Consider the following 12,960-nt stretch of genomic DNA (forward strand, 5'->3'; position numbering starts at 1 on the left):
TGTAACACTCTTTTGTCGATTTTAATGTTTCATAATTATTGTACCTGAGGTAATACAGGAAGCTTTTTATCATTGTTCATTACAGCGTGGCACACCAGTGTATAACATGGCTGCAGGAATGTGTCTAGCAGCAGAAAACAATTCTTTAGGATCTTCTGTTGTCATGAAATTATGTTCCGACAGTGATCCTTTGATGCGTTGGGATTTTGTTGAGGATGTAACGTTGGGAATGACTTGGTAAGTATACTTGTTGTTTGGTACTTACTTTAAATACATCTTAATAAAATAGATAAGCATTTATATTTTAATCACAAAAGTGGTAACATATCACCCCTACATTGAAGACATTTGTGATCTGAATCTGGAATTGCCATTCTGATTTACATTTCCTGCTTTCATCATCCTATAAAAATATAAAATGTGTTGAAATGGATTCCTATAGAATTCTTATCCAAATACTGTTAATTTTCTGTGTCTAGTAGATAGCTTGGTCTAGCAGAATTTGTGGCTGATGATTAAGGCGGACTGTGTCATGTAGTGCTTTGTTGAGATAAAAGTTGGGAGAGGGAGGGGTGAATCTGCTCAGATGATCTGTACAAATTAAAAATGGAATACTCAGTATAATTTTACTTTTTATGTAAGGAGAATAAATACATAAGGAGCAAGGAATTATGGGATTCCTAAAAATAATTCTCTCTCTCTCTCTCTCTCTCTCTCTCTCTCTCTCTCTCTCTCACTCACTCACACACACACACATACACACACACACACACATGCCGCGTGGGATTAGCCGAGCGGTCTAAGGCGCTACAGTCATGGACTGTGCGGCTAGTCCCGGCGGAGGTTCGAGTCCTCCCTCGGGCATGGATGTGTGTGTTTGTCCTTAGGATAATTTAGTTTAAGTAGTGTGTAAGCTTAGAGACTGATGACCTTAGCAGTTAACTCCCATAAGGTTTCACATACATTTGAACACACACACACACACACACACACACACACAGAGAGAGAGAGAGAGAGAGAGAGAGAGAGAGAGAGAGATGTAACGAATTTTGCTGAAACTAAAGTAAACAAAGAACAGGACAACTTCTTGCTCCACACTTAATGCAGGTCAATGGCAATATTGGTCATTCAGTCTACATGCTTTACCACAGAGGTTTAAAATGGAAAGCTTGTGCGCTTGCAAATGTAGCAGGAGTAAATAAGAGGGGGCCATTGAGGCTACTAGACACCTCAGACACCTTAACAACATGAAGACAAGGTATGTGTACAAGCTGCCAACATCCTGGCCCAATCTCAGTCCAATAGACCATGTGTGTTTACCATGCAGCAGTTACGTAAAACATATGAATAAACAAATGGTCGCAAGAGAGCTGCTCTCTGGCACACAGGAAAGCATCGCCCCTACTCATGGTCTGCAGATTTGCTGTTGGCTGCCAATAATTTGCTTGAGTAATTGAAGCAAGAGTCTCCCATACAGTCACCTCCTCCTGAGATGTTTGGTTTTGATCAGTCCACTAGTGTCCTAGAACAAAGAAAGACACACTGTTTCTAATGTAGACTACCTTCAGTAGCAGGCATTTATAACACTAGCTTCGTTATACGCCACTCTTCCCTAACACCCTAAACTTAAGTCCTGTCACGGGAAAAGCCACGTATAAAACTAGTGTGCTGTGAAACAAGCTAATGTTACCCTCTGTGATGATTTGGGAATATTGACCACATGTGTACCTAATGGATAAAGGTATTGGACTGTAACACTGAAGATATTGTAATTAATAGAAAACTAAACAGACTTTAACTTAGGGGTTAATGAAAGTAGTAAAATTCACATACGAATGAAACAATAAACGCTCGCCAGCCCAATTAGGCTTATGAATTTGGAAATATATGTTTAAGAAAATTGAAGATTAGTTGTTGAAGTTAATTTCATTAATATTTCCCTTTGCATAGCATTCAAGATACAAGCGGACACAGGGTATGCTAAGCTGTGGGTGGCAGCAGTTACCAATAATGCATGAACCAGTAATCCTAGAAAGGAAAATTGTACCAAACTCACACTAATAAGAGCTACACTCAATATTGTTACTTGGATCAGTACTGAAAGGTTCCTGCAAGAAGTGTAGAACTAATATTGGCTAGGATGGGCTTCTGACTTCACTGACATATAAATACCACAATTAAAATAAATAATACCACAATCACACTGTTAAGCTCCCATTTATAGAAATATATCAGATTTCTTTAGTAGTAATAATATTCCAATTATCTTTCTAATATGAGAAGAATATGGTGGGACCCTTAAACTGGTATAGTATCACTAAACAAACCCTATGATTATTTCAGTAGCAAAATTTAATTCAACTAAAGTTAATTCGTAGCTTCACTTGGAATAGTTTATGTTTTTACTTTTCAAGGTAAATTGTTCAACACTGAGCTCACTTAACTTTTAAAAAAATCATTCATGATAGTAATCAAGGCTAAATTATGTTTCAAATAAGTTTAACTTATGTGCGTTTTTCATCACCTGTGAAGCAGGTATTTTAGACATTAACATTTACACAGTCTTGTACTGAATTTTTCCAAAACGATACTTTGCAATAAACTGAGAGCACTTGAGCAACATTTAAAATAACTTCAACTCCTGCTAATCCTTGCACATTAGACAAACAGGATACTCGGTTTTCCGTACACTTAGGAGGGGACCCTGCATAGGTTCATGATCAGGATAAAAAATACGGTTCCAAACACTGATTTATAGCATTTGGATTATTATTAAAATTCACTCACACTAATTAACTGCCTCGTTCTGATACTTATCTGTATCCATGAAGTTGGTGGAGCAGTGGCGGAGTTGTGGTGGCAAGCGATGTGGCAGCTAAACTGTACTCATTGCTCTTGATGTTTGAATGCTCTATAAAATTTCTTCTTGGCATCGTATTTTTAACGTGTTAGAGCCATTCCTTATTGCCGAGAGTACCAAGCACCAGACAAATCCGCATCTGAGGCAAAATTCCATGCAAAGCTGCCCCCAATTGCCTCCCTTGGCACTGTCGATGTGTACCGTGCAACGGCTAGCCACTGACTATGTACCGTTCCCACCAAGGAGCCGCCCAGTTCGACTGCCAAAACCCCCTTTTATTACATCGTGCTGTGCCACTTCTGTTGAGGAGGTACTTCCCTACATCCTTTACATTTTACAATACAAATGCCCTAAACCAGCTTCCAATACACATTGTTTATCTTATAAATATACATGTATTATAAATTTCATTGTTATAAAATATCATTTAGCTTAAGATGATGTAACTTACCAAACGAAAGCGTTGGTATGTTGATAGACAAACACAAACACAGACACAAAATTCAAGCTTTCGTAACCCACGGTTGCTTCATCAGGAAAGAGGGAAGGAGAGGAAAAGACGAAAGGATGTGGGTTTTAAGGGAGAGGGTAAGGAGTCATTCCAATCCTGGGAGCGGAAAGACTTACCTTAGGGGGAAAAAAGGACAGGTATACACTCGCGCGCGCGCGCACACACACACATATCCATCTGCACATATACAGACACAAGCAGACATTTGTGAAGGCAAAGAGTTTGGGCAGAGATGTCAGTCGAGGCGGAAGTACAGAGGCAAAGATGTTGTTGAATGACAGGTGAGGTATGAGCGGCGGCAACTTGAAATTAGTGGAGGTTGAGGCCTGGTGGGTAACGGGAAGAGAGGATATACTGAAGGGCAAGTTCCCATCTCCGGAGTTCTGATAGGTTGGTGTTAGTGGGAAGTATCCAGATAACCCGGACGGTGTAACAATGTGCCAAGATGTGCTGGCCGTGCACCGAGGCATGTTTAGCCACAGGGTGATCCTCATTACCAACAAACACTGTCTGCCTGTGTCAATTCATGCGAATGGACAGTTTCTTGCTGGTCATTCCCACATAGAAAGCTTCACAGTGTAGGCAGGTCAGTTGGTAAATCACGTGGGTGCTTTCACACGTGGCTCTGCCTTTGATCGTGTACACCTTCCAGGTTACAGGACTGGAGTAGGTGGTGGTGGGAGTGTGCATGGGACAGGTTTTATGCCGGGGGCAGTTACAAGGGTAGGAGCCAGAGGGTAGGGAAGGTGGTTTGGGGATTTCATAGGGATGAACCAAGAGGTTACGAAGGTTAGGTGGATAGTGGAAAGGATGGATCTCATTTCAGGGCAGGATTTGAGGAAGTCGTATCTCTGCTGGAGAGCCACATTCAGAGTCTGATCCAGTCCCGGAAAGTATCCTGTCACAAGTGGGGCACTTTTGTGGTTCTTCTGTGGTAGGTTCTGGGTTTGAGGGGATGAGGAAGTGGCTCTGGTTATTTGCTTCTGTACCAGGTCGGGAGGGTAGTTGCGGGATGCAATACCGTGTCACCCTCACAACATCCCCACAACGACCCCATTAAGTTTTATTTACATTCCCTCCGCAAACATGCCTTCGCCCTAGCCAGATTACACTCCCATATTTTATTTACTCAGGCTTGTCTGACATTTGGCATTACCCCCAAAGGCCTCACACTTAAAGTTCCCATCTCTGGCTGTAACCCTTCTTTCCACCAGTCCCTATACCAGTTCCAAACTGAACAATCCACAGCCCTCACCCACCTAATCCTTCACCTACACATCAACTCAGCCAGTGAACACACCCGTCAACTCCTATCCTTAATAAAAGTCCTCAATCTTTCCTCTCCCTCATCCACACCGGCTGTTCAGAGCATCCTCCTACAGGCCAACCGCAAATTAGAACAGCATGCCACCGTCCACCTCAAAAAACTATCCAATCTCCTGGTTTCTCACCTCCGGAAAGGCAACTCACCCATCCTCCACAACCTTTCCAGCAAACCTCAACCTCCTCTCATTGCACACAGACCCAGTCTCTCCCATCTACTCAGTCGCCCACTTCCAGCTCCACTCCCCCCAAAACCTCAAAATTCTAATCAACACAATCTGGAACTACAACACCCTAATTCAGTAGTTAACCTTTCCTCCAAACCTCTCTCCCAATAGCTCATAGACAGCTTGTGGTGTGTATGTAATTAGTCAACGCTGTCGCGGGCTGTGTTAATAATGTCTGCGCTGGTGGTGCCACCACTCCCGTAATAGTGTAAACATTATGACATATATATCTGTCTCTCCTCTGTGTCAAGAGCTTGCTTCTAGACAACGCTAAGATTATGTCCACTGTCATGGTTTAAGTTCTCACAAATTTTTTACAGCCTCTTTAATTACACTATCCCAGTATGTAGGAAAGTAGGACAAACTTTTGTTTCCTCAATCAATATTTTGTGTCTGTTCGCAAGTCTGTGCCCAGCAACTGCTGATTTCTCCAGCTCTTAATTTTTAATATGCCACTTACATTCTGCACGGTGGTCAGGAGTGGTATGATTAGAATGATCAGTGCAATTGTTTCCACACTCACAAGAGATGTTACATATCCAGGGATGTATCCTTAACAAGGCACATCTCTTTTATCATCTTACAGGTATCTGCCTTTGCTGGATGTAGCACCACAGGAAGGAAGGAATACAATTGGTGCCTCATCATGTGAATGTTTAATATTTTTATATTTTCTTTTATTGGAGAACTACAGTTTCGTATCATGTGAACTGTAACCACTTTTTCTGAAAATTACTTAGTTAGGAGCTGTAAAAAACCACGGACCCAATCATCGTAGATTATAATCAACAAGTTTTTTTGGGCTCATTTTCAAGCAACACGATTTTACTGAACTAAACCCCTTGGATTGGAAAGAACTCTGTTCACACTTGGAAGTGAGTAAATTGTCATTACGGTGCAGTGTTAAAGACTTGTGTAATAATTCAACTGATTCAGAAAACCATATCACAAAGTGTTGTAAAATATCAGTGCCCTTTAGGATAATGTGTCTAAATGTGCAGTATCTTAGGAATAAACTCAATTTGCTGCAAGTATTTGTGGATGAGAATTCACCGCACCAGTTAGTAACTACAGAACATGGACTAAAAGACGATGAAATTGAAATTGAGTATTACACATTAGATGGTTATGTGTTAGCAGATAGTTACTGCAGGCAACAACACAAAGGGGGTGGGGTGGCAATATTTGCAAATGAAAATCTTCCATTTAAGAAAATCTCATTTGTTGAACAATACTGCAAAGAAGGAACAATTGAAGTGGCTGCTGTTGTGGTCCACATAAACACTCATTCAAACAATGGAAAATCCAGGACGGAATGTAACAATACCAGAGAAAGAAAGTTGCTACTCCCCATATAGTGGAGATGCTGAGTCGCGATAGGCACAATAAAAAGATTCACACACTTATAGCTTTAGGCCATTTAAGGCCTTTGTCAGCAGTAGACACACACACACACACACACACACACACACACACACACACACACACACACACACACACGTCTGCAGTCTCAGAGAATTGAAACTACAGTAGTAGTACATCAGTAGTTCCAGCTCTCTGAGACTGCAGACGTGTGTGCAAGTTGTGTTTGCTTGAGTGTGTGTGTGTGTGTGTGTGTGTGTGTGTGCGTGTGCGTGTGTGTGTCTACTGCTGACAAAGGCCTTAAATGGCCGAAAGCTATGAGTGTGTGAATCTTTTAATTGTGCCAATCGCGACTCGGCATCTCCGCTATTTGGTGAGTAGCAGCTTTCCTTCTCTGGTATTGTAAACACTCATTCAAGTAGGTTAGCTAAATATAAAGTTATTGGCATGTTCTATCTTGATAGACTTAACAGGGCAATTAAGACAAACAGGCCCCATTGACCTTAGCGTAGTTGGAGGCTTAGAGATTGATGCAATCTCCTGTAATATAATCATAATTTCATCCCCATTGGCGTGCAAGTCGCCGAAGTGGCGTCAAATCGAAAGACTTGTACCAGGCGAACGGTCTACCCGACGGGAGGCCCTAATCACACGACATCTACATTTTATTTACCTATTTGAAAATAACAGATGTATTAAACTCATATAATCTCACAAATATAGTGAACTCTGACACTAGATTAACAGAGTTAAGTTCCAGTATGATAGATTAAGTAATAGTCAACAGAAATGTAAAAAGTCAGTGTTAACTTTCAAAGCGTTGATTTTCATTACTCAGATCACTATTGTCAGGTGTTAGAATAAGGTTTTCTGTACCAATAGCAACTAAGATAGCTGAGAAGAAGTGGATCCTGAATAGCACCAACATCAGTGTCTTCAAAACTAAGCTAGCAAAGGAGAAATGGGACATTATTTACCAAACTAGAGGGTCAGAAAACAAATGGGGAAAATTGTATAGGACAGTGCTAAGGTATTTCGACTGCTGCTGCCCTCTCAAAGAAATAACAAGGGTATGAACCAACTCTCGTCTCGAAAGTAATTCTATGCTGAAACTTACACCTAGGCTGATTAAGTTTAGTCAGAATATATATGATCTTGACTGTTTATATAAGAAAACAAAGCTACACGTATTTAAGGAAAAGTACAATCCAGCCAAAAAAACTTTTATGACAGACCTTTTACACTTGAGGAAACATTGATGCAATAGAGTGCTCAGCCAACATAGCTAAGGCATCCTGAAAACTAATCAATAAATATCGTAAAGCCACCAACAAGGGACAGAGTGAACCAGTTAGCATTAGACACGAGGGCCATCTAGTGAAAGATCCAAATGAAGTATGTAATTTATTCAATAAGCATTTTATCTCTCCTTTTGACCAACCAGTTCCTATTATAGACATACAAGCTGGCACACCAAATGATGTCACAGATGGTATAAAGCTCAAGTTTATGGAAGTGAATCAACAGGAAATATTTAACCCAATACAAACTCTATAGAACAAGCTTCCATCTGGATGGGATGGTATCTCAAGTGTGGTTTATGGAAGTGAATCAACAGGAAATATTTAACCCAATACAAACTCTATAGAACAAGCTTCCATCTGGATGGGATGGTATCTCAAGTGTGGTGTTAAAGAAATGTTCCAATGAAATAAGTAAACCCCTTACCTATTTTACGAACTGTAGTATTAATGAAAACATATACTCAAATGCCTTAAAAATAAGTGTAATTAAGCCAATCCATAAGAAGGGAAGCAAATAAGAAGTTGCAAATTATAGAATTATATCACTAATCTCTACCTTCAGTAAAATATTTGAAACAGTTATTCTATCACAACTCACAAAATTTTTCTCAAAACACAAAATGCTTACCGAATTGCAGCATGGGTTTAGGAAAGACCTAAGCACAGCCACTGCTGTTACCAGTTTCTTCCATGAAATATATAGCAATATAGAAAGGGGTGTGCACACACCCAGAATATCCCTTGACCAGAGCAAAGCTTTTGACTTAGTAAACCATGAGCTTCTCTTAAAAAAAACTGCAGGCATACAAAATCAGTAATGCATCAATGAAACTTCCATCCATCAGGTGAATCTGAAACAGTGTACCAAACTTACACATCAACTTGACAATAAGATCTTAACCTTTAAATCCACAAGTGAAACAGTGACACAGGGAGTCTCTCAAGGCTCAATTCTTGAATCTTTCCTCTTTTTTGCATATATTAATGATGTTGTATGCCCCATTAACTCACATATTGTAAATTATGCTCATGACACCTCAGTTTTATTTCATGGTAAAGATTGTGAGGAACTGAAATTTTTAGTAAGTAATGGGATACTAGAATTAAGTTCACATTTTCATGCACAAGGATTAAAGGTCAATGTAAATAAATCCCAGATGCTAATATTTACAACTGGAAGCTCACACCATTCAGGCATAAATGAGGTATGCCCCATCGTGGCAGAGGAAGCAGACGAGCGTAAATTTCTAGGGATACATCTGGACTCAAACCTCTGGTGGATGAGCCAAATCAACGCTGTATGTAAAAAAAAGTCAGCAATGAGCTGTATCTTCTCAGCCAACTGTCCAAACCGGTGCCCACCCACATGCTTAAAACTGTGTGTTATGGAACAATCTATCCCCATCTTAGCTACTGTATTATTGCTACAAGAAAGAGGGTTAAGGATTATACATGGACTAGGCTATAAAGACTCTTGCCATGATGTTTTCAGACAACACAAGTACTTCACCATATACTTTTTGTATCTTTATAAATTAATTACTTTCTTCGTCTCACAGAAAACTGAAGTAACTAAATGCAGTGATATACATGACCACAACACCAGGTCCAAAGAGAATTACTACGGACAAAGAACACGATTAAAAATGACGGACCAGAGCCCATATACTAATGGACTGATATCGTGTAATAAACTGCCAGAGTCCGTGAAAAACAGTAATAAAAAACAATTCAAATCAAAACTAAAAGAATTCTTAGTTGAAAAGCATCTCTACTCACTCAACAAATTTTAAATGGTTAAGTTTAAGAGCTGTAAAATAATGTATAAAAAAATAATTGGCTGTATTAATATGTGTAAGATGTAATGTACTTTGACAAGCATCAATTTACTGTTTAATTACTACCTGTAAGGCTAAGATCTAAATGTATTTTATGTTTGTAACTGTACTAGATGTTTGCAAAAGCCATAATATTGATGACTCCATGCAAAAAATCTAAATAAATAAACATATACTTTAGATGATTAATTCTGAAATTCAAGTGGTCATCAGAAACAGGTTTTGCTCTGTGTACCATTGTATATGAAATTGCACCCTTCTGGATTGGATGAAGAAAACTGTGGGCACTAAGATACAAATCGGTGTGCTTCTACATCTAAAAATGGCTGCCTTCCTTCCTTTATCTATCTCAACAGTGAACTGTATGTTTGGGTGCATGCTGTTCATATGTTTAAGAAAGTTCTCGTACCTACAGGCTGGCCAAATATTTAACTAATTTGATTCTGATAGTCGGCCGCTGCAAACATCACATCAGAAACCCTCAGATGTTTGTTGAGAAAATAAAACAGATTAGAGTTGACCCAAACAATATTTTAGTCGGCCTGGATGTCATCTCACTATTTACAAAAGTTCCTTTGGAGGACACACTGAAACTGTTGGTAGAGCATTTTCCTCCTGAAGCATTAAAGTTGTTTTGATGTGTTATGACGTCCACCACCTCCTTGTATGGCAGTAAATTTTATGAAATGAAATGATGGGTCGAATGGCTGTAAGTTCTCTGTTGTTTCCAGCAATGGTCAACTTTTTTTATGGAACATTTTGAGGAGCATGTATTAACTCTGGCTCCCCTTCATCCATCTTCTGTTAATCACTACATTGACAACATGTTTATGGACTGGCCAGTGGCATAAAAGCTCTCAAGTGCTTCCTTGAACATATGAAGCAAGTTCGTGATGGAAGCAATTTCTCAGTGCAGAGAAAAGGCAGAGGTGTTTGTCGCAAAGTTTACGTTACGATGGGAGCAATGGTGCCAGTAATGCAGATGTTGAAACCATCTGTGACAGTACTGCATAATTACCAACCAATCAGAAGCTGTCTATGGGCTATATAAGGCCACCACAGCAGTAGTTATGACAGTCAGTTGCTCCTGATGAAGATGATTGAGATGATCATAGAAAGCTTGAGGTTTTACCCTGAATTGACATTGCAATAAGTCTGATAATATTTTATACAAAATAGTTTGACATTAAAAATGACACACAACACTGCATTCTCATTATATTTAATTGACGCTAGCAAATTACCTAAATATTAGAACACGAAGTAGACAGCATATATAATCAGCATAATGTTCACAGTTCGACAAATCAATATAGGTACAGCCTAGGAACTTGTCTTTTAGATTTTTGATTACACCTTTTGGTAGACCACCCAAATCTAACACCAGCAGAGCAGAGACTGAGGGGCTCAGTGCATTGCAGAGAGATGAAGATCTTGTGATCCTTCCGGCAGACAAGAGAAATGTCGTGGTTGTTCTTAATATCACTGAATATCAAAATCAAAGTGTCATCATTGTTGGTGGACTGCATGTACAAATGCCAAAAACAAGACCCAACTCTGTCATACAGCAGGAAGACAGTGGAGCTTCTAAAGAATTCCAATTTATCAGATGATGTCATGAAAAATCTTAAGAGCTCGAGCTCTTATACTTCCCAGGTTGTAAGGGTTACTAAAGTCCACAAGGAAGGCATTCCTTCAAGACCAGCTGTTTGTGCTATTGGCTCTCCTCCTTACAGGCTAGTCAAATACATAACTAAGTTGATGACTCTGATAGTTGGCCACTGTGAACATCAATCAAAAACTTTCAGCCATTCACTGAGGAAATTAAACAGATTAGATTTGTCTACATGATATTTTAGTCAACCTTGATATGGTCTTACTATTTACAAAACTTCCTTGAAGAACATGTTGAAACTGATGGCAGAGCATCTTACTCCTCAAGCAGCAAAGTTGTTTCGACATGTTATGATGACCACCTACTTGTATGATGGTAAATTTTGTGAAATGATGGACTGAGATGCCATGGGTTCTCTGTTGTTTCCAACAGTGACCAACGTTTTACAGAACATTTTGAGGAGTGTGCATTAAATCTGGCTCCCCTTCATCCATCTTTTAATTCCTATGTTGACAACACGTTTATAGTCTGGCCAAATGGAGTAGAAGCTCTTTAGCACTGCCTTGAACATATAAACACCATGCACCCAAACATCCAGTTCACTGTCAAGAAGGGGGAGGAAGGAAGGCTGCCATTTTTAGATGTTTAGGTACAACAAAGTCGGATGAACATTGTTGTGACAGTGCCACGACATTTAAAAGTGCCGCTACGTCAGTACACGAACACGGCGATAGAGGCGCTCCACAGCTCGGCCGAGCGCGGGAGCGCCACCTGGCTGTGAACGGCGCCGGCCGCATGTCACGGCAAGGCAGTCGAATGACGGATACGGAGTTAGTAGTATGTAACCCGCTAGTGTTTCTACTTTGCATATCCGCGCAAATTCATAGTGATTAAAGGTTATAACAAACATCTTGCCACTCAGTGCACTGCAAGCGAATGCACACTGATTTATATCTTAGAAACCAGAGTTTTCATCGTTCAGTCCACAAGAGAGCAGTTTTAAATACATTGGCACATCGAGCAAAGATTGTTTATGATGAGGACCATTTGGATTCTGAAATTAATCATCTGAAGTCCGTGTTCTGAAAGAATGCCTATGTTTCACACAATATGTAGTCAGCGTTCTTCAAGAACAGGAACATATTGGATCATTCACGTGATGAGCCATCAGTTGTATTCATTTCTTTCTGTGTTGCTACATCCAGCAAAGGCAGAGGCCTGGAGAGACGAGGTATAAGACTTATTTTTCAGCGTCCTAAGAAGATAAGAACTATATCCTGTTTAGGACAGTCTCTGCCTCATAACTTCCCTTGTGAGGGTGAAAGCAGTTACATTGATCATTCCACCCATACCATTTCTGACCACTGTGCAGAATATCAGTGGCATATTAAAAATCGAGAGCTGGGGAAATCTGCTGTTGCTGGGTACAGACTTACAAACAAACACAAAATATTGTCTGGGGAAACAAAAAGTTCTGTCCCAGCCTCCTACATACTGGGATTCTGTAATGAAAGAGGCTGTAGAAATAAGAATGTGTGAGAAAAACTTCCACCATGACGGCAGACGTAATCTCGGTGGTGCCTGAAAGCAAACCCAGTGGCACCCCCAACACAGGTATTAGAACTGCCTGTGACAGCACTACTTACTTACCAACCAATCACAAGGTGGCTATGAGCTATATAATGTCACCATAGCAGCAGTCAGTTGCACCTGATGAAGATGATGGAGGTAATCATCGAAAGCGTGATGTTTCACCCTGAATTGACCTCACAAGAAGTCATGTTCACATAGCTCACTTTGTCCTGGTCTGGTTTTGTGAGCATGAGGATGAATTGTTACATCTCACCTGGCCACCACAGTCAGCAGATGTCAATGTTGTTGAGCTTTTATGGTTTGCCTTGGACAGAAGTGTGCATGATC

The 12,960-nt window shown here is 40.1% G+C and overlaps 1 protein-coding gene and 1 long non-coding RNA gene across 2 annotated transcripts in view; one reads left to right on the forward strand and one right to left on the reverse strand.

Moving 5' to 3' along the window:
* LOC126195453 (polypeptide N-acetylgalactosaminyltransferase 35A) overlaps positions 1-12,960 on the forward strand; it is a 177,041-nt gene that overhangs the window by 162,352 nt on the left and 1,729 nt on the right. Inside the window, exon 12 of the mRNA XM_049934081.1 lies at positions 86-237. Within this exon, the coding sequence (XP_049790038.1) occupies positions 86-237 (152 nt within the window). The remainder of the gene's footprint in view (positions 1-85; positions 238-12,960) is intronic.
* Positions 1-12,960, reverse strand: part of LOC126195454 (uncharacterized) — a 75,841-nt gene that overhangs the window by 44,991 nt on the left and 17,890 nt on the right. The window lies entirely within an intron of this gene.

The sequence above is a fragment of the Schistocerca nitens genome, chromosome 7 (genome assembly GCF_023898315.1).
Source record: "Schistocerca nitens isolate TAMUIC-IGC-003100 chromosome 7, iqSchNite1.1, whole genome shotgun sequence".
Lineage (NCBI taxonomy): Eukaryota > Metazoa > Arthropoda > Insecta > Orthoptera > Acrididae > Schistocerca > Schistocerca nitens.